The sequence below is a fragment of the Elephantulus edwardii genome, unplaced genomic scaffold, assembly GCF_000299155.1.
Source record: "Elephantulus edwardii isolate Elephantulus edwardi_28Jun2011 unplaced genomic scaffold, EleEdw1.0 scaffold00001, whole genome shotgun sequence".
Classification (NCBI taxonomy): Eukaryota; Metazoa; Chordata; class Mammalia; order Macroscelidea; family Macroscelididae; genus Elephantulus; species Elephantulus edwardii.
In genome coordinates this window covers 22,007,324-22,031,816 of record NW_006399751.1, presented here as the reverse complement: position 1 = coordinate 22,031,816, position 24,493 = coordinate 22,007,324, and the positions used below count along the sequence as shown (strand labels likewise).

The window sequence follows — 24,493 nt, the reverse complement described above, 5'->3', positions numbered from 1 at the left end:
CTCATTAAAATAAGTGCACTGCTCCCTAGGTTCCTGTCTTATCTTTCTAACTTATTTTGCTAGTTTGATCCCATCTAGAACATTCTAAGAAGAACATATTTTTGATGGCATGAGAGTATCCTGTGTCTTTTTCCTTTCCTCCTCGATTTTCCACGAGTCTATTTAAACCCAAGAAAAGAATGTTTGTGCTAGCAAACCTCAGCATTTGTTTTATATCCAGATACTAGACTATATATCTCTAATAGACTCAAAGGGGGAGATAATCATACCTTTAAAAAAAAGTAGATTTCAGAAGTAGAAAATGCTAGAGAGCAGGAGAACACAGTTCTAATGTGTTGAGAACAAACTACTTGCTCAATGAACATTTAAAAATGGCAACAAACTTTATGTGCTGCTAGTACCAGAGAGAAAAATAGGAATTTTTCATATTTTAGAGGTTTGACTATTCTGAAAAATTAATAGTCCATAAAGATAGTATCCAGAAGCCAGTGTAAACAATGAAAAGTTCTGAACATTCAGATCAAATGTGACAAGCTATAGAAGTTCAATACCACTGGGGGAAGTGTTCAACTTCAAAAATAATCAAGTATGCAAATTAGAACAATGTTGAAGTATCCACTGTTGATATGTTGTTGTCAAAACTATGTCTAGTCAGAATTGATGACTCAGACTCTGCAGCGGCGTTAGGGGCAGTAAATCATGCAGGAGGAGATTGCCTATCCTTTTCCCTTGGAGCAGCTGATGGATTTGAACTCCATGGCTGTGGGATCACAGCACAGCTTCTTACTACTAGGTTACCAGAGCTCCCCAAACTCTAAATATAGTTGCAAAAATAACTGAAAAAAGGTAAAATTGGCAGAGTTGTCAGATAGTGAGTGGATTGCTTAAAGGTCATGAGTGCCATTTTCAAGGAAGTACTTCTTCCTGCAGCACTGATTGACAGTCCAGAGAAAGATCAGAACAAAGCAACCCATTACATTACTTTTCAGAATATGTATCAACGAAATCATTCATAAGAATATAAACAGTTTGTACTGAGACATTTTTATTGCCTTATACATATTACTAATTCTGAAAGTGACTCACAAGCACAGAAGTAGAATATTATTTTAAATCCTTTCTTTTTTCTAGTGAGTGTGGAATGCTAGTCATCCTGCTTTGTGCATGCTCATCCATTGCCCTGTATCTATTATTAGGGAGCTCTGGTGCCTTAGTGGTAAGGAGTTGCATTGATAGCCCAAAAGCACCCAGTTCCAACCCACCAACTGCTCTGTGGGATAAAGATGGGAAATCTCCTCTAGTTCTAAAATAGAGACAACCGGTCCCAATTGGCAGGTGTCACTGGGCAGATAGCTTATGTTACGATAAAATAGAACCTTAAAAGTATTTTATATAATTCAGGTATGTAAAGAACCTTACTCTATAATGATAAATGTAAACCAAGTAAATATCTCAGTTTGAAATATGTATAACCGTGATGAAGGCAATTTTGGAAAAATGTTAACATTGTTATTGTCAGTTTTTCTTCTATTGGTTCAGCATATCATATGAAAATTATTTTATAGCCTAAACGAATGTGTGACATTAAATATCATTAGATTTATTGAAGCGTCATACTAAATTGAGTATCTGATTCCATAGATAAGCTTAAACTCGAGCGGGATTTCAGCAGATATAACTACTTGAGTCTGGACTCAGCCAAAGTTAATGGAGTGGACGATGCAGCAAACTTCAGAACTGTTAGGGTAAGATGGACTTGATGCTCCTATTGCACTTTAAATTGGACAGCATTGTTTTCCTTAATCTGAATTAGTAACAATTTGTTTTCTTTAACTTGGGTTTATACTCTCTAAATTCTTAGACTTGTGTAAGAATTTATTGCATTTTCTTTTTATTAAGTCAAATACCATAATCAGATAAAAATACAGTATGGAAGCCATACTGGTGAAGGCCAGACATGTTTCCACCGTGTATCTAAGGAGCCTCTGTATTATATTATCCTTAATTCTGACTCTTATCTTGTATTTAAAATCCAAATGTGTTCATAGCCAAAGATGAATACTTATTTCCAAGTGAAAACTTCCCAGAGATCAGTGTTTTTGAGATAGAAAGTCATGTTTTTATATAGTTTTAGAAGAAAAAAACCAACCATGTACAAAGCAGAATGATTAGCATTCCATATTCATTGGAAAAGAAAATTTTTTAAATGATACCCTCTTTTTGGTGTTTATGTGTCACTTTCAGAGTTCTTTCTATTATGACATGGTTTGATAACCACAGTTTATTTGCAGTGCCACAGCTGGTGGGCACGAGGTGGGGAGTGGGTAAAATGATAAACAAGATTGGCATCAGTTAATTGCTGAGGGTGAGTGAAAGGGACAAGGGGCTTCTTGCCTGTTCTCTGTATATTTATAGATGTTCGAAATTTGTATTATTCCAATTGTAGGGATGTGGCATCTAATTACTAAAAAGAAAAGGCCAGCTGTCTGTAAAAAGCAAAACATTTTTAATATGTCTTTTTGACAAAACGGCACTGGAAGTAGTAATTTGTTGGTTCTTGAACATGTGATTTTGTCTGAGGCATGAATTCACTTTTATAACCATTTTGCCTGGCACCTAATTGCCACTCCATAAAAGTTTATGAGTGAATGAATGCCTCTTGCTGTTAGATTAGACACTTTATCTTTACAAACCTTCATTTTCTCATGACTAATATACAAGAGGTTTTCTTTGTAGGGAGCTTGTAAATGATTTTTCTTCGATTCTGGTTTTAGCAGCAGAACCCCAAATCGCTGCAGATGAGTTGATTCCAACTCGTGGTGACCCTTTGTTGTGTTTGTCAGGCTGTAAATCTTTGTGGGGGGAGACCATCGATCCCTTTTTTTGGAACAGCTGGTGGATTCTAACTGCTAACCCTTTAGTTAGCAGGGTAACAGGTGTGCCACCAGAGCTCCTTAGCAGAACCCCTCCCCCAATAAAACTTACAATGCAGCCTCAAAAACTGCTTTAGTTGAAGGTGAGCTGTGGGCCCAGAGCTGTCCTCTCAGCCTGTTCTTGTCATCTTCCTCGTTCTGTGTCCCCCTCTGTGCTGCACCATGTGAGGCTCTCCTTGAGCTCCTTGATTCACGCTTAGAAACCACAAGATTTTACCCCATATTGATTCTTTAGAAGGCCTTTTAACAGGTTTTCCTTTCTGAAAGTCATTTCTTAAGGTATGACTTTCAAATAATAAGGTTTATTTAAAAGAAAGAAACGATTACAGAAAGAAAACAAGCGCTTTCCTTTTTTTTTTCTAGAATGCGATGCAGATTGTGGGCTTTATGGACCATGAGGCCGAGTCTGTCTTGGAGGTGGTAGCCGCTGTGTTGAAGCTGGGGAACATTGAGTTCAAGCCCGAGTCTCGAGTGAATGGCTTAGATGAAAGCAAAATCAAAGATAAAAATGGTAAACCGATGGGGAATCTACTTTGTTTAATAAACTTGCTTTGAACTTTTGCCCAGTTTTTAATCTAGAAAATGAAACTCGTGCTTTCATTGATTTGAAAGGGCTTTCCAGTAAAACTGGGCAGCAGTAAAGTGGCATCAATTTTAAGCCTTTTGTTTTCTGCACTTTATACTTTTCATTTTGAATGTAATTCTCATAGATCAAACTATTGGAGAAAACATTATCAATCTTGAAAATGAGATTGTTATTACCAGTACACATTTTGTTTTTCTTCCTACAGAGTTAAAAGAAATCTGTGAGTTGACCAGCATTGATCAGTCAGTTCTAGAACGAGCATTCAGTTTTCGGACAGTTGAAGCCAAGCAGGAGAAAGTTTCTACTACCCTGAACGTGGCTCAGGTGAGTGAATCGTAACATTCAGGAAAAAAGTCTGTTGTAGTTTTCTTGAAGTGAAATAAAACTTTGCATCTCATTACCTGCATGGCCATACTCTAGTCAAGGCATCTTTAAATGAAACAAGTGAAAACCTCAACCCTCATGGAGCTTAACATTCTAGTATGGATAGCTCGACCATAAACAGTAGACATAATTAGTTAGTTTTACAGCAAGTTAGCAGGTGTTCACTGCAGAAGAGAAAGTAGAGCTGAATAAGGGTGAGCAGTGAAGATGAGACTGGGGGAAGAAGATGTCTAGGTGAGGTGACAGTGGATTGGAGGTTGGAGGAAAAGAGTGGGATGGTGTGATTTGTATTTCAAAGGCTTATTCCAACTGTATGTAGAGAATCGATTACAGAGAAAGGAGGGTAAATGGAGGAAACTTCAGAGAGCTGTGTACCAGCCCAGGTGAAAGATGATGGTGACTTGAACCCGGGGTTAACTATAAGTTAGAATAGACTCAAGGGCATTGGTTTCTCAACCAGATGGTGAGGGAGAAGTGATCAAATTCAGAATATATTTTGAAGGTAGAGGCAGAAGATATGCTATAGTGTGGATATGAGGTCTGGCAGGTGGAGTGGGGAAGGGTGTGCAGGAGAATTGACACCATTATTTTTTGCCAAGCAAATAGAATGTGGAATTTACTGTTTGCTGATTTGAAGACTAAAGTGGGAGAAGCCAGTTTATCAAGTCTTCTTGATTTTGACCTTGTGAAGTAGAATACAAGTAAAGATGCTAATTCGATGCTTAAGTCTAGAGTTCAGAAAGTCCAAGCTGGAGATAATCTACAGTTACCAGGGTTTAAAACTTGTTGCTGAGTCGTGGGAGGCCCATGGGTTGCAGAATAGAACTTCACTCCATGGGGTGTCCATGGCTTTTCAGGGTCCTGGGAGTGCTAACAGGGATGTGAGGCCAATCCAGCATGGAGGAAGAACAATACAGAGGAAAAGATAAGCAAGGGAGACAGGGGAGGAGGAACTAGTGGAGGTGAGAGGGAAAACCACAGAACCATATTCAAGAGGCCGTGTGAAGAAAATTCCAAGAAAGCTAAGAGAGAACTGTCTGTCATTCAGTGTGGATTATTCAGGAATGATGAGGACTTAAAGTTGACTGGTGTCTTGAGTTTCCTTGGTGACCTCTATAAGAATTTTTTGGTGGAATGATGAGTGAGGACAAAGCCCTCCTTTGAGACAGCAAAGAAGAAGAAAAGGTTTTGTGAGTAAAGAGATTTTCAGGGAGCAGAAACCAAAAACGAGACGGGTTGAATGTGTAGGTTTATGAGAAGAGGAAGTGTGAGGCAGCATCTGGGAGAGTGGATGGGCTGATGAAATTCTGAGCATCATCCAGGCCCCCTTGAAGTTAACAGTTATAATTTTGAGTATGTCAATATGGTAATTAGAGTGATTGTAGAAAATAAATTCAAAGGAATAAGGCAAGAAGAGCTGTTACATGGTGAAAGTTAAAAGTGGAAACTGAGAGACTTATGAGGTACTTGGAAGGAGATGGCCGTATGTAGACAGAGGAGAGGATTTATTTTGGGGAGGGACTGACAATTAATGGGTTGTATGTGTTATGTGAGGAGAGGAAGAGTTTAAAATGATGACATGATTTTGACTTGAGTCTCATTTTATGAGAGGAAGGAAATAGATTTGGTGTTGAGGTGGGTTGTTCAATCTGAATTTCAACCTCTCATGGAAGTCAGACTTTCTGGAGCGGTAGAGCCTGAATTAGTCCTTGGAATTGTTCTGTAGCCTACACTTTCAACTAAAAGGATCCCTTGAAGTCTTCTTTAAACTAATTAATGGCTTAAAAATGTCTGTTTTGAGCATTATAGGAACAAATGGATGACAGCAAGAACTTAAAAGGTTAGAGAGGAACCATAAAGGCAGTGAGTGTGTTAATGGAAGTGAAACATCTCAGAAAAGGAGAATTGGAATAGAATGATTACACCATAGAAATAGATTATTGCAAAGATTGTAATCATTGTCACTGAATTGTATGTGGACAGACTATAGAGTTGGTATGTCTTCTGGTGTATGTATTTTCAACTACAACAAAATAAATTTAAGGAAAAGAAAAAAGATACCTGTACCTTCAACTTGAGAGAGCAAGTGAACATTTGGTATGTGGGCCCAGGTAAGTGTTAGTCCGGGTCAGCATGCAGACAGTGTCTAAAGGCATCCAACTAAATAGAATTGTCCAAAGAGAGACAGAGGCAGGAAACAACAAAGGTCCTGGGCTGAGGAAGAGGAGTCCTCAGCGGAGAACAAGACAGAGCAGGCCTGAGATAGAGGAGACCAGGATAATTGGTGTTTGGGGAGCCAATAGAGAAAAAGGATTCCAGAATGGAGGGTGGTAGACCCCTCTGTAAGGAATGCCATCAACAAATGCTTATTTTTCTTTTGTTGTAACTTGTAAAATGAGCATGTCCTTTGGGCACTGATTATATTAGCCTGTCCATACTATAGTTATTTATTTCCGAAACTTCTTTTCAGTAGGAACTACTGTATTTTATGATCTCATCCTTCTAATGACCTTGATAGTATCATCTGCATTTTGAGGTGGGCGCTAAATGGGTCGAGGTGAGGGATGTGACAGTGGGCAGGTGGTCTAGTTATTTCCACCCCTGCCAGAAATAAGCTGTTGTGGCCTTGACCTCCTTACAGAATTTCTGTGAGATCCATTGTCTAACATGTCAAATAGAGATGTTGATAATTTGCCCTACTCCTGGAATCTGTAAATCATTCCCAGTCCTGTTTCTCCCTTTGACATTCAAATCAATCACCAGTTCTTATCTCTGCCTTTTGCATCTCTCTTTATCTGTCACTCCCTTCAACCTCCCCTGTTGACACCTTTGCCAAGCCCTTGACTTCCCTCAAAAGGCCCTAATGAGTCCCTGTATCTATTTTGTTCCATCCTCTGAGACTTCACAGTACATGTGATCAGGAGGGGGCAGTTGCTGGTGAAGGACCTCCTGTTTGGTAAATTGGAAAACCAATGTAGGTGAGAAGAGTCCTGGATTGACACAATAACCGCAATAATAGACTGAAACATGTAAGCAGCCATTAAGATAGTGCAGGACTGGGCAGTTTGCTCTGTTTAGTTTGTCAGTTAGAGCCAATACAATGTGACCTCTCTTTTCAGTTCTTTCTTTATAAGAGACAGAACGGAGCTGCTTTGACCTCACTTAAAACTGTGCAGTGACCACACTTCCCTTTTGTGTTTACGTTAGAAGGACATATGTTTAGATGGACAGACAGACAGCTGGACATATGTGTACCAGGCAGACTTTGGAGGCTCTCTAAGTAGGGAACCTTTGTTTTCTGGCTTGCTTAGACATTTTCCAGCTATTAAAGTCTGATCTGGGATGATATTAAATGACTAATTCAGAAATTTTCCCACTCAACCCTATTTAAGTTTTAATTTTATACTCTTTTCTCAACCTCCTTCTGACTGTCTTTAAACATTTGTAGACAGTGTGGTGAAGTTGACTTCTTTGCTGGTGTGGACTAGTTTTTAACGAGAATGCCCCACCCATCTTAACCTTTTTTTCAATACTGGCTTCTGTCCCTAGAAGTCTTTTTGTCTATGGAAAATTTGGAGACTTTATGTATTTGTCAATATATAGATTTGATTTGTAGCAGTGCTTTTCTGACTATAACTGTTGTCTACCCACTTTATACTGCTTCTGCCATTTTTTTCTACACAAGTCAGTCTTACTCTTTCAAAGCCAGCACTGACTTAATCAAGAACATTTTGTAGAGCCCTGGCTCATGCAGGCTTCCATGTAGGCCACTTGGGATGTTGTTGTTAGGGGTTGTTGAGTCACCTGTGAGGCACAGCGTCCTGTAAACAGCAGAGCGAAACTAAGTCCTATTGTGTACCATCTTTCTGCTGGGGATTGAAAACCACATTGCTGAGTCAGACGCATAACTCACCCTGCAGCAGGTTTTCCAAGGCTCTAAGACTTACGGGAGGAGATTACCCATTTTTCTACTTGGGACTGGTTGATGGATTCAGGCTACTTGGGTTTGGGTTAGTAGAGCTACTCCTTATCCTCCAGGACACCAGAACTCCCTCCTGTTGCGGATGTTGTTGTTGCTGTGTGCCTTCGAGGTACAACTGACTCATAGCAAGTTTTCAGAGGCAGTAAATTGCATGAAAGGAGGTTGCCTATTCTTTCTCCAATGGAGCCACTGGTGGATTCAAACCACCTGCCTTTGGGTTGGCAGAGCTAGTCTTTATTCTCCAGGCCACCAGAACTTCATACTGGGGTTATTGTTGTTAGGAGTTGTTGAGTCGAATGTGACTTGTAGCAACCCTAAGAACAATAGTCCTGAATCCTGTCCTGTCCTGTGCCTTCCTCATCATCTGATACACCCGAGCCCATTGCTGCAGTCACTGTGTCAATGAGATGGATTGACTCTTGATGTTAGGAGGAATTAAAGACTTGGTGAGGGATGTGTTTTCTAAGACAGTCTTGATAAGGACTTAGGTGGGTAAAGCCCAGGGAAAGGGGCATTTTAAAAAGAGAAAACAAGGACAATAACTAGGTTTGCAATGTTGATCTCAATGGGCTACAGCTTTAGATACAAGAAAAGGAAATGTGGAAGGGATGCTCACTGGAGTCAGTGGAACAGCAACCCACACAGAGCTCCTTAACACATTGCCGCACACTTTTAAAATTGATGACCCTGCTTAGAAACACATTTGCCGTCATTTGTGGCAACGTGTTAAACAGTTTGTCGGCTCCAAGCTGTTAGAGTCAGTCTAGGAAGGGGCCTAGGGAGTGCTGGAGGCCTGGTCAGTAGGGAGCGCTGCTGCTAACCCCAGGGCCAAGCCTGTTTTGAATCCCCCAGTGGCTCTGCAGGAGAAAGATGGGCAGTCTTGTTCCATGCTATTTATAGCCTCGGAAAACCCACCGGAGGGGTCAACTCTCAGTCAGTTCAGTTTCAGTGATAATCCATTTGAGTTATTATGAGTTTGAGGAGGGATCAAGTTACTTGCATTTTGAACTTAGAGGTGCTGCTGGTCTGGGCACTATACTTTGAGATCATTAACTTGAGAGTAATTTTCAGTAGTCTGTAGGAATTAAGCATGTCATAATGCCATCAACTAACAAACAAACAGCCCCTGACAGGTCTGTTCCAACTTAAGCAAACCCCCATTGTGTTTCTGAGGCTCCACTGTGTAAACCACAAGGGAAGTCACTGCCCACCTTTAGCCCATGGATTGGCTGGTGGATTTGAACCACTGACTATCACGTTAGAAATGTAACACATGTGCACTATGCCTCCAGAGCCACTGTAGGCCTTTCAGGAACACTGATGTATGTTTTTTCCTTGTCTTTATTGTGTATTTTACTCTTGCTTTTTAATCATCCTCTGTGGAAACCAGGTGTCTTTTACATTAAGAGCTTATTGAGTTAACTTGCATCACTGGGTAAAAATTTCCACCTTTTTATAAACCTTTGGCATAGACGGATTTGGCTTGTAGCCCTCAATTAGTCAGCTTCTTAATCAAGTGTCTCCTTTTATATATTTTTTTAAAGTGTAGTTGTGTTAAGGGTACCTGCATCTGTCGACCTTACTCTCTTATTTCCCAGAAGGTTTTATTCCAGGGAGAAGTGATTTTTAATATTTTTTTTATTAACTTTTTCCTCATAGCTTTAATTCTTGGGGCCCTCATGGCTCATTGTCCCTGAGGCATTTTATACCTTTCCCCAGATAGATGAAGGCTAATATTAAAATAAGAAGAACTCAAGATGGAGGTTTATTATTCAGTTTCGATCTCATAATCTTGCCTTGATTTTCAGGGTCATCTGTAATCTGCCCCTTATGCTGCCTATCTGCCTGCTTGTTCTCTCTGAAGGGATCTCTGTGGCTTTGTGGTAAGGGGTTGCCTTTCCAACCCAGAGGCACACAGTTCAAATCCACCCCTTGTTCCCTGGGAGAAAGATGAGCAGTCTCCTCCCATGTGATTTACTGCCTCTGACAACCTGCTGGAGGGGCAGCTCTGATTCAGTTCCAACTTGAGGGTACAGAACAACTATTCCCTCTGAAGGGAGTTCTGCTGTGGTGGTTTACTGGTAAGAAGCTATGCCTCAATCCCAAAGGCACTTGGTTCAAATCCACAAGCTACTCTGTAGGAGAAGGATGGGCAGTCATGCGTGATCAGCACACAACTGTTCCAACTCTCTCTTCTGTCGAGCCTCTGGTGAATTCCAGCCTTTTGGTCAGCAGGGCAGCTTGCTATCACATTGTTATGTTGTTCTATACCATTGAGTCAGAACTGACCGTTAGCTGCCCCACCAGCGGGGTCTCAGAGACAGTAAATCACATGGAAGGAGATTCACCATCTTTTTCCTCTGGAGCAGCTGGTGGATTCGAACAGCATGTTTCTGGGTTGGCAGAACAGCTCCGTACCACTAGGCCACCAGAGGTCTCTCGCTGTCAGATTAGGAATCGTAACTCGGACTCTGAAAGTCAGAGACAACATTATTGCTACACCTTGTGCAAGACAAAGATCAGTTTCTCATAGTCTATTTGGTTAAAATACAGTGTCACATCCCCAGTTTAGGGAGCCCTGGTGACCTAGTGGTAAGAAACTAGATTGCAGCCTCAGGCATATGGTTCAATCCACCAGCAGCTCCACAAGAGAAAGAGGGATCATTTTCTCCCATGCGATTAACTGCCTCTCAAAACCCACTGGAGGCTCAGCTATGGGTTGCTTCTGACCCAGCAGTACACAGCAGTAGCATCATCTTGTGTTTTATGTTTTTAATTTTAAATTGGAGCGCCTATAGCCAACAATGCATCCTGCGCCTCCTAGACATCCTGCCACTTTTCACTTGTTTCTCTCCATATTTGGAAACATTTTATTTTGCAACCTTTGTAAGAAATATTTGTTTTGAAAGATGCAAAAAAGATTAATATTGGCTGTGAAACATATTTTGAAAAAATAGAAAGTCATATGTCAGAATAAGTATTACTCGTATGCATCTTATAATAAATGTGTATACTGAGTTGCACCAGGTAGTGAAATTGGTTTGTGATTGGACATTAACCTTTAAGGATGGCAGTTTTAACACACTAAGGAAGCCTGATGATTGGCTTCAATAAAGGTTATAATTAAGAAAACCCTAACTCATTACTGTCGACTCGGAACCAACTTATAACTGACCTTGCACTGGTTTTCTGAGGCTGCCGATCATGCCAGAGGAGATTGCCGATATGTCCTCCTTGGATCTCCTGATGGATTCAAACCATGAGAAATTCCTGGCTTTTGAGTTAGCAGTGTTAAGAGGAGTTACCAGTACAGTTACTCCTTACCTGAGCTCCCCGATGAAGCCTTAAGGAGCAGATGTACTTTGTGTCACATGGGTTATTAGAAGTTGGAATCTATTTCATGTGAATGGGTTATATGCTTCTTGTGTGCTTGACTCTATTTTAAGCATTTATTCATATTACTTATTTTAAAGTGAGACGATATTAGAAAAAGAGCATATATCCAAACTTACATTTTTGGCTCTTCTCTGTTTCAGCATTTGATATGCATTTTTAAAAATTTGGAATTACCCACCAGCCCCCTTTTTTAAAAAAAAACACAGTATTGTACAGAATGACTCTGGGTTTTGCCAGCTTCTTGTTCTGTTTTCCAACTCTGATCGAAGCAGCTTAATGGAGGCTCATCAAGACAGGTTTGGGCCTGGCTCGAGCGGAAGGGAAGAGTTGATTGTTCTTTCTGGCTGCAGAGTGTTGCCAAGGAAGGGAGTGTTCCTAGGCTTTGCACAACTTCATCTAAGAGGAAATGTGGGAAGACCCAGCATCACTGAACAAGCAGTTGTTGTTGTTGATTGCCTTTGAGTCGAGCATGACTCATTGCGACCCTATGAACAAAAGGCCTAAAGCCTTTTTATAACTATTGTCATTTCCCAAAGTTCATAGAGTTTCCGGAGGCATGTTGTTTAGGAAGTGGATGTCACTCCTGCTTCCAAAGCTGTCTTAAACAGGGAACTCCACCAAACACTGTCCACCATGGGTAACCATTATGGCATTTGACACCCCAGTGGCACAAGGTTCAGCATCCCAGCAACCCCAGGTTACCTCAGTACAGCAAATTGACAGAAGAGTGCTTTACCACTAAGAAGAATGTTCCTCCAAAATAGTAACAACCAACTTTAAATACAAAGACCCTCTCCGAGGTTTTATTGACTCTAAACAGGAGCCTTAAATAAAAAAACCACAACCAATATCATATGTTATTGTTGTTATGTGCCATTGAGTCTTTATAAAAAAAAAGTTATAATTTATTATTACAGTAACATCTAACTTTCTACTTATAAGCAATGAAAAAAAATATATACACATATATATGTATATATGTCCTTGCCCTAGGCCGGTTCTGTCTCAGGCCCCAGGCAAGCCAGCCCCTGGAGGACTGGTAGGAACATCTCCTCAGTACTGCCTTGCTGTGCAAGTCAGCTGTCAGTACATTGAAGGGCTGTTCAGTTCTTCTGACACAAACTTTCTCCTTTCTTTATAAGTCATATTGACAGAGACAGGTCCTTCTTTGTCAGTTAACTTAGAACAGTTTTAAAACTAAGCAAATGAAAGGATTTTTTATTATAAAAGCTGTAAAAGTTGAAGTTACTTTTTTAATTGTTACTGGTTTTTTAATTTTATTTAAATTTATTATTTCAGTAAAAGTTTACAGAGACTTTGGATTTCCATTCATTCATTGTTGCACTGAAGTTACTTTTGAAAAAGAAACTAAAAATATTTGAGAAAAGAAAAAAAAAATATTGATTGCCCCAGTGAAAACTTCTGTAAAGAAATATATTTCCTAGGAACTCTGGTGGCATAGTGGCAAGGCACTGCGCTGCAGTCTTGAAGGTGTACGGTTCGAATCCACCAGATGCTCTCTGCTGGAGAAGGAGGGACAATCTCCTCCTTTGTCAGTCGAATCTGATTAGATGGCACATAACAAAAGAAGGAAAAGAAAAGTGTTTCCTTTGCTGTGTGTAGAGGTTTGTTGGTGTTTTGTTTTTTGGGTTGATCACCATTGTCCATTTGTATTCCAAACCCACTCACCATTGAGTCAGTTCTGCATAGTGACCCAGTGTGGCAGGACTTCATCGAGTTTCTGAGGCTGTAAATCTTAATAGAAACAAACTGCTTCATCTTTCTACAGTGAAGCAGCTGGTGGGTTCACTGAGCTTTACGTTAGCAGGCTAGCTCTTACCCTCCTTAACATTTAATCCCCCCAGTTTTGGTTTGTTTTCAGTGCAACATAAGCATTTTCTATTTCCTTTTTTTTCATACTGCTCACTCGTTGCTGTTGATCCACATCCGATTTGTAGCTGACCCTCCCTCCATCAGGTGTTCAAGACTATAAATTGCACAAGAGGAGATTGCACAGCTCTCCCGCTCTGATTTTGCTGGTGCGTTCGAATCACCAGAGAAATGCAGGCTTGGGGTTAATTAGCACGGCTCTCGACTAACTGTGCCACCTGAGCGTCCACTTAATTTTCAAAACTGTCGTATATGACTGCTAATAAAAATTGCTTCTGAGATTAAAAAGAAAACAAACAGCTTTAAATATCTTTTAGATTATCTTTATCATTTGATAGTAATTGTGAATGTTGACTTTTCTCACTTTCTTTCCCAATAGGCTTACTATGCCCGTGATGCTCTGGCTAAAAACCTCTACAGCAGGCTGTTTTCGTGGTTGGTAAATCGAATCAATGAAAGCATAAAGGTATTGATTTTCTATAGCCTGATAAATTGGTTATAATAAATTGTGTCAGTCTAAATGTTATGTTGAAGAAAGTTTCATTTTGTAATCTTAAAAATGATAGCATTTAGGGTTGCAGTTTGTCAGAGATTTGCTTCCATCACTTGCTATGTATTCACTAGAGAATAGTTTAAATGTGCTTTGCACAGTTATTAAATCAAGAGCTATTATCCAGTTCCTGATTAGTAGATGATTCTGACTCATGTACTAACTGTGAACATTTGACTGATAGCGGTCAGTTTATTGTTGCAGGTACTAAATGTTCTTAAGTGTAATGAGAGTATTAAAATAGTTGACATAATAACTTATTGGCTGTAAGTTACAAAAATCTGTTTTTAATACAGTGTGTATGTATGAAAGAAAGTGTATATGAGTGATGATGTACAAATCAGTAAAAATAATTGGGAGGACAACTATCTGGCCAACTGACTGGAAGAGATCCATATTTATTCCCATTCCAAAAAATGGTGACCCGACAGTATGAAAATGATTGAACACTATCACTAATCACACTCAAGCGAAATCCTACTGAAGATTAATAGTAGATTGATAAAGAACTACCAAAACACAAGCTGGGCTTAGAAGAGGCCATGGCACTAGAGAGACATTATTGCCAAGGTTAGTTGGATCTTGGCAGAAAGCAAGGAGTACCAGAGGAATGTCTCTTTGGGTTTCTTTGACTATGCAAAAGGATCACAACAAATTGTGGCTAATCTTGAGGAGAATGGGAATCCCATAACCCTTGATTGTGTTTATGCAAGATCTAGACTGGAACAAGAAAGGAATCCTCAGAACAGAGAAAGGGAACACAGAATGGTTCAGATCAGGAAAGGAGTGTGTCAGGGATATGTCCTGTCTCCAAACCTTTTCAATCTGTATGCGGAACAGATCATTCAGGAGGCTGGACTTTATGAGGAGGAATGTGGCATCAGGATTGGAGGAAGACTCATCAACAATTTACATTATGCAGATGACATAACTTTGCTTGCAGAAACTGAGGAGGACCTGAAGTGCTTGCTGCAGAAGGTCAAGGATTGCAGCCTTCAATATGGGTTGAAGCTCAACATCAAGAAGACAAAGATTGTTAGTGACAATCGACCAATTGACAGCACCATGATAGATGGAGAAGAGGTTGAGATTAACAATTCCAGCTTGTTTGGCTCCACAATCAACACTCTTGGCAGTCAGAAAAATCTAAAGATCAATTTCACTGGGGAAATCTGCTGTTAGGGATCTCTCCAGAGTAATGAGAAGCAACGATGTCAGTTTAGAGACTTAGGTGCACCTGATTTAGGCCATGGTCTTCACAATTACTTGCTATGCATCAGAGAGCTGGATAATGACTGAGTATGATAGAAGAAGAATTGATTCCTTTGAGTTGTGGTACTGGAGAAGAGTCTTGAACATACCATGGACTGCCAGAGTCCAGGAAACGAAATTTCTCCTTGGAGACTAGGATTTTATAGCTCTGTCTCACATACTTTGGGCACATGGCCAGGAGGGACTGGTCATTGGAGGACATCATTCTAGGAAGGGTGGAGGGACAGCATAGGAGAGAAGACCCTGGATGAGATGGATTGATACAGTTACTGGGGCAATGGGAGTAGGTGTGTCAGAGTAAAGGGGCAGGCTTCAGAGCAGTTGTACATAGAATGTTTTATAACTAAACACCACTAATGCATCCTTAAGGATTCTGATGGTTTAATGATAGGGAATTGCACTGCCAACGCAAAGGTACATGGTTCAAATCCACCAGCTGCTCAGTGGGAGAAAGATGAGCATTCTCTTCCTGATTTACTGCCTCTGAAACCACTGGAAAGTCAGCTAAGAGATGATTCTGACTTGATTGTATACAACAATATTTTCTTTAAGTTACTTTTATAATAGTAAAACTTCTGGTACATTCTACTCTAATATTCTATTTCCTAAATATTAAAATTTAATTATTCTGTCTATAAAGAAATGCAAGTTAAAATATATATATGACTGTGTTCCTTGGTTTGCTTTGTTTACTTTTGTACTTTGTGTCTAACATAGTCAATTCTTTTGGAACTTTCTTTTAAAGGCACAAACAAAAGTGAGAAAGAAGGTCATGGGTGTTTTGGACATTTATGGCTTTGAAATTTTTGAGGTAAGTCAGGTTGTGGTTTTTGGTAACACTTTTATTAAAGTGGAAATTAATATATTCTATAGATAGCATTTATCAGAAATAAGTGTAACTTTAGATCTACAAATAGTTTTTGTGAAAATGTGGTTGTACATGTTTTCAGTGCCAAAAGTTTAGAGACAAGTAGCATTTTAAAAGAACTGCTTGTATTAGTACTTGCACATTAAAGTCTTCCTGTGAAAGTTCCAATCTGTCACATGGATATGATATGCCTGTAGCCCTTTGCTTGTTTGTAAGTTGTTTGGGAAGTAAGGTGGATTGATTCTATGAAAAAACCAGGAATGAGGACCCACTTGTTAATTGTGGCTGACCATGACTAGTCACTTCATCTCTTGGAGACTCAAGGATTGAAGGAGGGAGGGTTTGGGTTAGATGATTGTCAGCAGCTCTGGTGATGCAGTGGTTAAGAACATGGCTGCTGGATGAAAAGTCAGTGGTTCAAATCTCTGAGCTACTGCCTCATGGGAGGAAGATGGGACACGCGGCTTCCTTCAGGAGAATACAGCCCTGGAGGCACCGTGCGGCAGTTCTGCTCTTTCCCATTCCGTTGTTATGCACTGAAATTGGCTTGATGGCAGTAAATTCAGTTTATTATTTTTGAAGGATTCATTTAACCATGGCCTTATAATATGAATTCTGCTGGGTGGTTTGAAATAATTTCTGTCAAAGCTCACAATGAATTTTTTAAAGACTCCAATGGCTGCTACAAATTAAATATTTAAAAACCATGTGCTTCTATTACTAACTTTGGCATTTAAGAGAACTGCCTCTGACTTTTACTTATGATTTGAGTGAAAGTTTACAAAGCAAATTAATTTTTCATTTAACCATTCATACACATTGCTCTCACTCTTACAAGGTGTATATTGTTGATGTCGGGACAGTGAATGAGACTCTTCTTTTTATAACAGCTCTGTAAAAAGAGTGTGGCCAGTGTGAGGCTGGCTAAGTCTGACTTTGTCTCATCCAGAACACAAAGCCAGTTCTCATGAGATCAAACGAGGCTCACGCTCCTTGCATCTACTTCTACCAATTCTGTCACTAACCAGAGTTCTCTCTGCCTTATGTGGGTCTACTAATCCATCACGGTGGGCCCACAGAACTCACCCATTGTACCCATGATTATGGTGTCTATCAAGGGAGATAAGAGGTTACAATTCAGCATGGAAGCATCATACAGTTCTTCAGAACAGCTTCTGAGGTGTGCTTGCTGGCCCTTTTCTCTTCAGCATCATGGCTTTAGGCCTGTGTTCCAAAGCTCTCTTAGACCTGTCAATTATGGTGTCTCCCCATCCCCACACCCAGTCCTCTTGGAAGCCTGGGTGAAGGCCCTGGCTCTGTAGGGTAGTAGTCCCCACTCAGCTCTGTGTTTCAAGTTGGTCTCTGATTCCCAACTGGTGGTCCGACTGTACAGGAATCTCTGTAGCCCCTTTTGAGACCACGATCATCTCCCAACATGTAAACAAATGTTAAAATGAATATTTGACGCCTCATTTCTTCCACTGAAATAGTTCTAAGTTCCAGATCACTATTGGGAGCCTTCTCAGTGCTGGTCTGCATGCTGGCAGCAGAGTGGGGATGAGGATACACTTAGGCTGGGTGCAGACTATAGTCCTTAACAGACTGTGTAAAGGAAAACCTCGAGTCATTTGGTATAAAACTCAAGCTTTTGCTACAGGAAAGAGTTCCTTGAGTGTCTTCACAAATCACTCTGGCAGAATTAATGTCTTTCTCGCAAGACCTCAGGTCACTGTCACTAAATGGGCTGAGTGTCAAAGTCATTCTTTATTCTTAGCAAGAAAAAGGACTTCCTCCCCCGGCACATTGCTAATCTAAATTTAAGTGGTTTTGATGAGTAGGGAAGATTGTAAGCAGAGATTTCATTGAAAAATTTGGAGGATAAAAGACATGTTGTTATTGTTGTTATGTGTCGTTGAATCACCCGTGCGTGACCCATAGTGACCTGAACCCTGCCCTGTTCTGAGCCAGTCTCACTAATGCCGACACACCAACCCCCATTGGCCCAGTCACTGCATCAGTCCATCTCATCTGGGGTTTTCCTGCCCTGCGCTGTCCCTCAACTCTTCCAAGCATGAAATTTCTGAAGTCAAAGAAACCAGCACTGGTTTGATTTGAATTTTATTTGCCTAGAAGGGTGAAGGAAAAATGCCACATACTCAATGTTAGTCACAATACATGGACCCTGTTGTTTTGTAGGTTTTATTAATAGTGTAATAGAGTTCTACTAGCTTCACATCATCTTTCAGCATATCCTACTTTCTAGCTAACCATGAGAAAAGGGACCCTCAAGTCACCCAGAAGGAAACAGAATTGTAGGTGTCATGTAAAGTGTGACTCCATGTAAGTGATAGCATTTCTTGAGAGCCCTGAAGGTATAGTGGGCTAAGCACTGGACTCCATACAAAAAGATCAGTGGTTCAAACCCACCATCCACTCTGCAGGATAGAGATGAGGCTCTTGTGAAGATTTACAGCCTTGAAAACCCTATAGAACCCTTGTTCTACGCTATTCTATAGGGTCAGTAGATTGTGTATTCTGTATAATCAACTCAGTGACAGCAGTTTTTTCTTATAATGTGAACTAGATACCAGTGGTAAACAAGACAGATGTTCTTTGCCCACATGGGATGTCTTGGCCCTAAACCTGAGAATCTTTTGTTGCTGAGAATGTCTGTCATCTAGTAGAAAGGTCTAACCAGAAAACAGGTTTGCATTTCTAAAGTGTTTTTGCTACAGAGCTAATCATAACTGAAATTGGATGTTCCTGGTGAAGAAGTCTTTTTAAATTGGTTTTGATTAAAATTCCTTTCTGTAATCTGGGGGTAGTTTTCATTTGTAGTTGATTAAAGTTTTTCTCCAAAGCTTGCCTTTTTGAGCATGACTCACTTATGTCATTCCTCCCCCCAACACCTTTATAACCAAGTTGCAAACATGCCTACATGACATTCTAAAGGTTTTTCCTCTCTTTAATAGAAATGCTAGTAAGGTTTTCAAACTTAACATTGGAACCAGCTGGGGAGGCTTTTGAAAATTCAGATGTTTGGGTTATTCAACTCTGTGGTGCGGGGGGAGTGAACATCAGTGTTTGTAAAGCTCTAGATAATTCCAGCTGCTCCTTACAGTGTCCAGAAAACTACAAAACTGAAAACTATAAACATACCTGACATGCAGCCTGTTTGCCCTGAGCACAAAGTGCCCTTGTGAATCTTCCTGCCTCACCTGTCCTCTATCTAAATGTCAGCTGTGCATGTGAAACCCTTAAACAAAGGCAGATAGACTCATACACAGTTTTACTGTTTTTAAACAGCAGGCTCAGACAGTCCAGACTTAACATTTGTAGAAATTTTACATTACCCATAAAATCATTAAACACTGATTTTCCTCCTCTGCAGCAAATGCTTACCTTTCTTCTTCATGTTCTTTGAAGACTTACTATTTTCTTTTTAACTAATTACATCTCCATTTTCTTACCTATACCTTCTCAGCTTAATCTCCCAGATTTCCTAATATTTAAAAACCCATGCCTTCATTTTGGGAGGTGATCTGTGAATAGAGTTTTGTTTATAGTTAGGTACTTTTGGATACTTTTACCTTATCATTGATACAGAACTGGGAGTAAAACGTTTTCTTTATAATTTATATACAAATGCACACACACCCCAGATGTCGTCCTACATTTTCCTAATTTCCCAGCAAAATGAGAACACAGTATGTTGAACAAGAGAAAATCACATAATTAGCTTAAAAGAACAGGGCTAAGGAGGTGACTTAGGAAGGTGTTTTCAGCATTCACACCAGTGCAAAAATGAAAATTGCCATGATATGTTCCACCAAAGTAACGGTAAAACAATGAATTAGAGTAACATTTTGCCTTTGAGGTTCAGTGGGAATATGATTTAGGAATTAAGAATTCTGCCTTTAGAGAACTCCTGGGCATTACTTTCAAAATGGGCAGTAAAGATCCAGAACTTTTTTTTTTTTAAATGCTTGAATTCAACCTCATGATCCCACTAACAGTTCCCATGAATATGGTTTTCAGCTGAGCTGGTAAAACCCTTTCATTCCCTCTTATCTGTCTCCTAATGGGAGAGGGAAACCGGTGCATTCATTCAGTCATGGGGTGATGACACATGAGTGATTGCAAACATTCCTGCACCAGCTGAATGAATAAACTCGGCCTTCCTGGCTGCATGTGACCTGAAGTCAGGTGAGAAAGCAGATTAGCAGAACATTGATCACAAAGGACAGTGTAGTGAATTAAAATTCATAGACCAAAATTAAAATAGTCTAGCCAAAGATCTTTTAGAATGTAACTTCAGCTTTCTAAAAGAAGAGCAATAATCTATATACTCTGAAACGGAATAACTACAGCAGTATTTTATGTGGGTGGAATGATATACTGTTACATAATTTCCATAATGTGTTGGGTCTACCTTTTTTGGACTAGACACAAATATGAATCTCTTCCAGTTAGTTGGCCAGGTAGCAGTCTCCAAATTTCTTGGCATAGACATGTGAGCACGCCTAAGATGTGCCTCTGTTTGTTGAAATATCTCAACTGATATTGTCTTGATTCCTCTATTTATTTAAAAATGTCTGGAGCTTTACACCAACAAGGAAGTGAAGTGCCAGAAATTCGAGCTGGATACAGAATTGGCAATGGAATGAGGGAGAGCATTGCTGATGTCAGATGATTCTTGGCTAAAAGCAGAGAGTACCAGAAAGATGTTTACTTGTGTTTCATTGACTATGCAAAAGCATTTGACTAGATGGATCATCTCAGATTTCAGATAGTGTTGGCAAAGGATGGGAATTCCAGAACACTTAATTGTTCTTGTGCAGAACCTGTGTACATAGAAGCAGTCATTTGAAAAGAACAAAGGGATACTGTATGGTTTAAAACCAGGAAAAGTTTGTCAGAGTTGTGTCCTTTCTCCATACTTGAATCAGTCTTTGTGCTGAGCAAATAATCCAAGAAACTGGACTGTGCAAAGAAGAATGTGGCATCAGCATTGGATGAAGAGCTACCAACAATCTGGGTTTTGCAGATGGCACATCACTGCCTGGTAAAAGTGAAGATGACTTGAGGTACTTCCTGAAGAAGATACTAGACTATCCAGAAGATTATACCTTAACGTAATAAAAATTTAAATCCTCTCAAAGGGGCCAGTAGGCTACATCATGATAGTTGGGGAAAAGTGTGAAGTTGTCCAGTATTTAATTTTATTTTCATTTCATTTGATTATGCAGTCAACACCTATGATGAAAAAAAAAAAACCCTACAGGCTGGGGGGAAAAATTTTGGCAATGACATCTCCGACAAGGGTCTCATAACCAAAACTTATATAGAGTACTACAGGGCCTCTAAAAGGAAAATACGGATAGCTCACTCACAAAATGGGCAACAGACATGAAAAGACTTTTCACAAAGGCAGGCAAGAGAAAGTTGTTCTTCCTCCCAGGAAGCCACTGATGGATATGAACCACCAGAGTAATTTATCCTTTGAGTTAACACAGAAGCTCCCTCTATACTATGCCACCAGATTTCCCCAATGCTTTCATGCTTTATATGTATGTGAAAGTTGGCCAATAAGTAAGGAAGAAGAATTGTTGCTTTTCAATTGTAGTGTTGATGAAGAATATTTATAGACTATGAATATACTATAGACTGCCTGAAGAACAAACAACTTTGTCTTGGAGAAAGTTCAACAAGAGTGCTCCTTGCAGGCAAAGATAGTGAAAATGAAGACCAGTCCTTGGAAAAGAACATTGAGCTTGGAAAAGAATGGGATCAGCAAAAGGGAGGAAATTCCCCAGTAAGATAGGTTGGCACAATGCCTGCAGTATTCATCGAATTTTTACTGCCGTGCTCTTCCATGTATGTCATACTCGCCTGCAAACTCCTTCCCATTCTATCTTCTTAAAGACAAAGGAAGGCAAAACAGTTGCCTCCATTTTAGTATTTATTTTCAATATTTATTATTAAGTGAAAATTATCAAAAGATAGCTTGTAGGCCTTAAGGAGCTCAAGATGCAAATTTTTTCTATTCAGGACGGCACAGGATAGAACAGGGTTCAGATCTGTTGTTCGTAGGGTCGCTATGAATCATACTTAACTCAATGGCACCTATACAACAGCATTGCTAAGGAGAATTAAAAATGTAGTAGTAGGTCATTATTTTCTTCAAGACTTTCAAAATCATTTTATAGTAGGAATTAATGATTGATACCTAGAAGTATGAAATAATTTTTGGTTTTTCTGTTTCTTTGAAGGACATTCTAGAATTTCTGAAGGAATCCCTAGAATTTTAAAGTAGGGTATATTATATACTTGCTGAAGATTATCCAGAAATGACTTGAATAGTACATCAACAGAGAACTGTCAGATGTGCAGGCTAGGTTTAGAAGAGTCCATAATGCTAGGGACATCATAGCGAATGTCAGGTGGATCTTGGCTGAAAGCAGAGAGAACCAGAGGAATGTTTATCTGTCTTTTACTGACTATGCAAAGGCATTCATTATTTGACTGTGTAGATCACAACAAATTGTGGCTGACTCTGAGAAGAATGGGGATCCAGAACACTTGATTGTGCTCATGTGAAATATATTCTTGGGCCAGGAAGCACAATAGTCAGAACAGAGCACAGAAACACTGCATTGTTCAGGATCAGGAAAGGTGTGCATCAGGGATGCTTCCTATCTCTGTACCTTCTCAATCTATATGCAGAACAGATCACCCAGGAGGCTGGACTTTATGAGGAGGACTGTGGCATCAGGATTAGAGGAAGACTCATCAACAATCTGCATTATGCAGATGGCACAACTTTGCTTGCTAAAACTGAAGCAGACATGAGGCATTTTCTCAAAAGGTCAAGGACTGCAGTCTTCAATGTGGATTGAAGCTCAACATGAAAACAAAGATTCTCGCCACTGGGCCAATTAGCAGTTTCATGATGGATGGAGAAGAGAGTGAGATTGTTGATATCACCCGTTTACTTGGTTCTACAGTCAATACTTCCTGGCACTATCAGACAGGAAATCAATAGATGAATTGCATCTTGTCTGCTGTCAGGGTCTCTGTGGAGTACTAAAGGACAATAGTTTAAGTCTGGAGATTTAAGGTGTGCCTGGTCCAGGCCATGGTTTTCTCAATTAGTGGCTATGTATCTGAGAACTGGACATTAACTAAGGATGATAAAAGGATTGATGCCTTTGAGTTGTGGTGATGGAGAAGAGTGTTGAACATACCATGGACTGCCAGGAGAACAGATCTATCTTGGAGACAGTGAAACTAGGCTGGTCTCTGAAGGCAAGGATTTTGAGGCTCTGTCTCACATACTTTGGGCATGTAGCCAGCAGGGACCAATCCTTGGAGAGGGACATCATGCTTGGAAGGGTGGAGGGACAGCGCAGGAGAGGAAGACTCCCAGGATAAGATCGACTGGAGTGGAGAAATGGAATTAGATCTGTTGGAGATGATGAGATTGGCTCAGAATAGGGCAGGCTTCAGAACTGTTGTACCTATGAGTCTCAGACTACTTGATGGCACATAACAAAAGCGCTCATGTGAGAGCTCTGGTAACCTAGTGTAAGGAGCTGGGCTGCCAGCCAAAGAATGTGTTCAAATCCACTATCTGCTCCACGGAAGAAAGATGGGAAGTTTCTTCTCATGTAGCTTATTGCCTCTGAAAACCTGCTAGAAGGTCAACTATGAGCCATTTCCAACTAGACGGTACATAACAACAGCACCTTTATCCCACTCTGGTACATAAGTGTGAAACTGTATAGACTCCAGACACTTTGTTGTTTACCTGTGTCTAGGTGGTGATGGGTATCATTCTGAGCAACATTTGAGAGGCTTGAATAATAGAAGTTGGATGAATATGTGTGAAGATCCTCCCCAAAGCTTTAGTTTTGATGTTCAGTCTTCAGGAGAGAAATGTGAGTCAATCAGTGGAGAAAAATTCCACGTGTCAAACTCAGGGAGAAAAGTGGAAAGAGAGGAAATGAATCACACTTGAGAACAAGTCCCCACCCACTTCCTTTCTGTAGATGTTGATTCATGAGATTAGCACATGGAGAAGTGCTGGTCCAGAGATCTGGTTCCTGAAAAACCAAAGAGGTACCCAGTGCAAAACTGCTGTGGAACCTTGGTGTGGAGGTGATTGTTTCTAGACTTACCTTGTTGTTGTATGCTCGTCGAGTTGGAACTGACCCGTAACTGTCCCTCCAGTGGGTTTTCAGAAGTGATAAATCATATAGGAAGAGATTACCCATCTTTATCCCATGGAGCAGCTAGTGGATTTGAGCCATGTGCCTTTGGGATTGCAGCACAGCTTCTTTCTACTCAGCCTTCTGTGTGGAAAACCCAATATTATTTAATACCTTTATAACCTGTATAAAAGGGGATATATGTTGAATTTATATAAGTTGCTGCTATCACTAACTAGATTCTTCCCTAATTTCCTGCTAATTCCTTTTCTTCATTTTTCCTAATTTTTAATTTGTGAGATACTATCTCCGTATCCCCCACTGACTCCACCTCCAAATTAAATAAGATCAGTAATTTAAAAAGAAATTGTAGAGGGAAATAGGATTTTAGTTTTCACTTTCACTGGTCGGTATTACCCTGA

General features: G+C 40.0%; 1 protein-coding gene across 2 annotated transcripts in view; it reads left to right on the top strand.

The window, feature by feature from the left end:
- Window positions 1–24,493, top strand: part of MYO1B (myosin IB) — a 173,699-nt gene that overhangs the window by 102,270 nt on the left and 46,936 nt on the right. For both annotated transcript variants that reach the window (XM_006878750.1, XM_006878749.1), the window contains exons 8-12: window positions 1,642–1,745; window positions 3,297–3,444; window positions 3,725–3,843; window positions 13,551–13,637; window positions 15,739–15,804. In XM_006878750.1, the coding sequence (XP_006878812.1) occupies window positions 1,642–1,745; window positions 3,297–3,444; window positions 3,725–3,843; window positions 13,551–13,637; window positions 15,739–15,804 (524 nt within the window). The remainder of the gene's footprint in view (window positions 1–1,641; window positions 1,746–3,296; window positions 3,445–3,724; window positions 3,844–13,550; window positions 13,638–15,738; window positions 15,805–24,493) is intronic.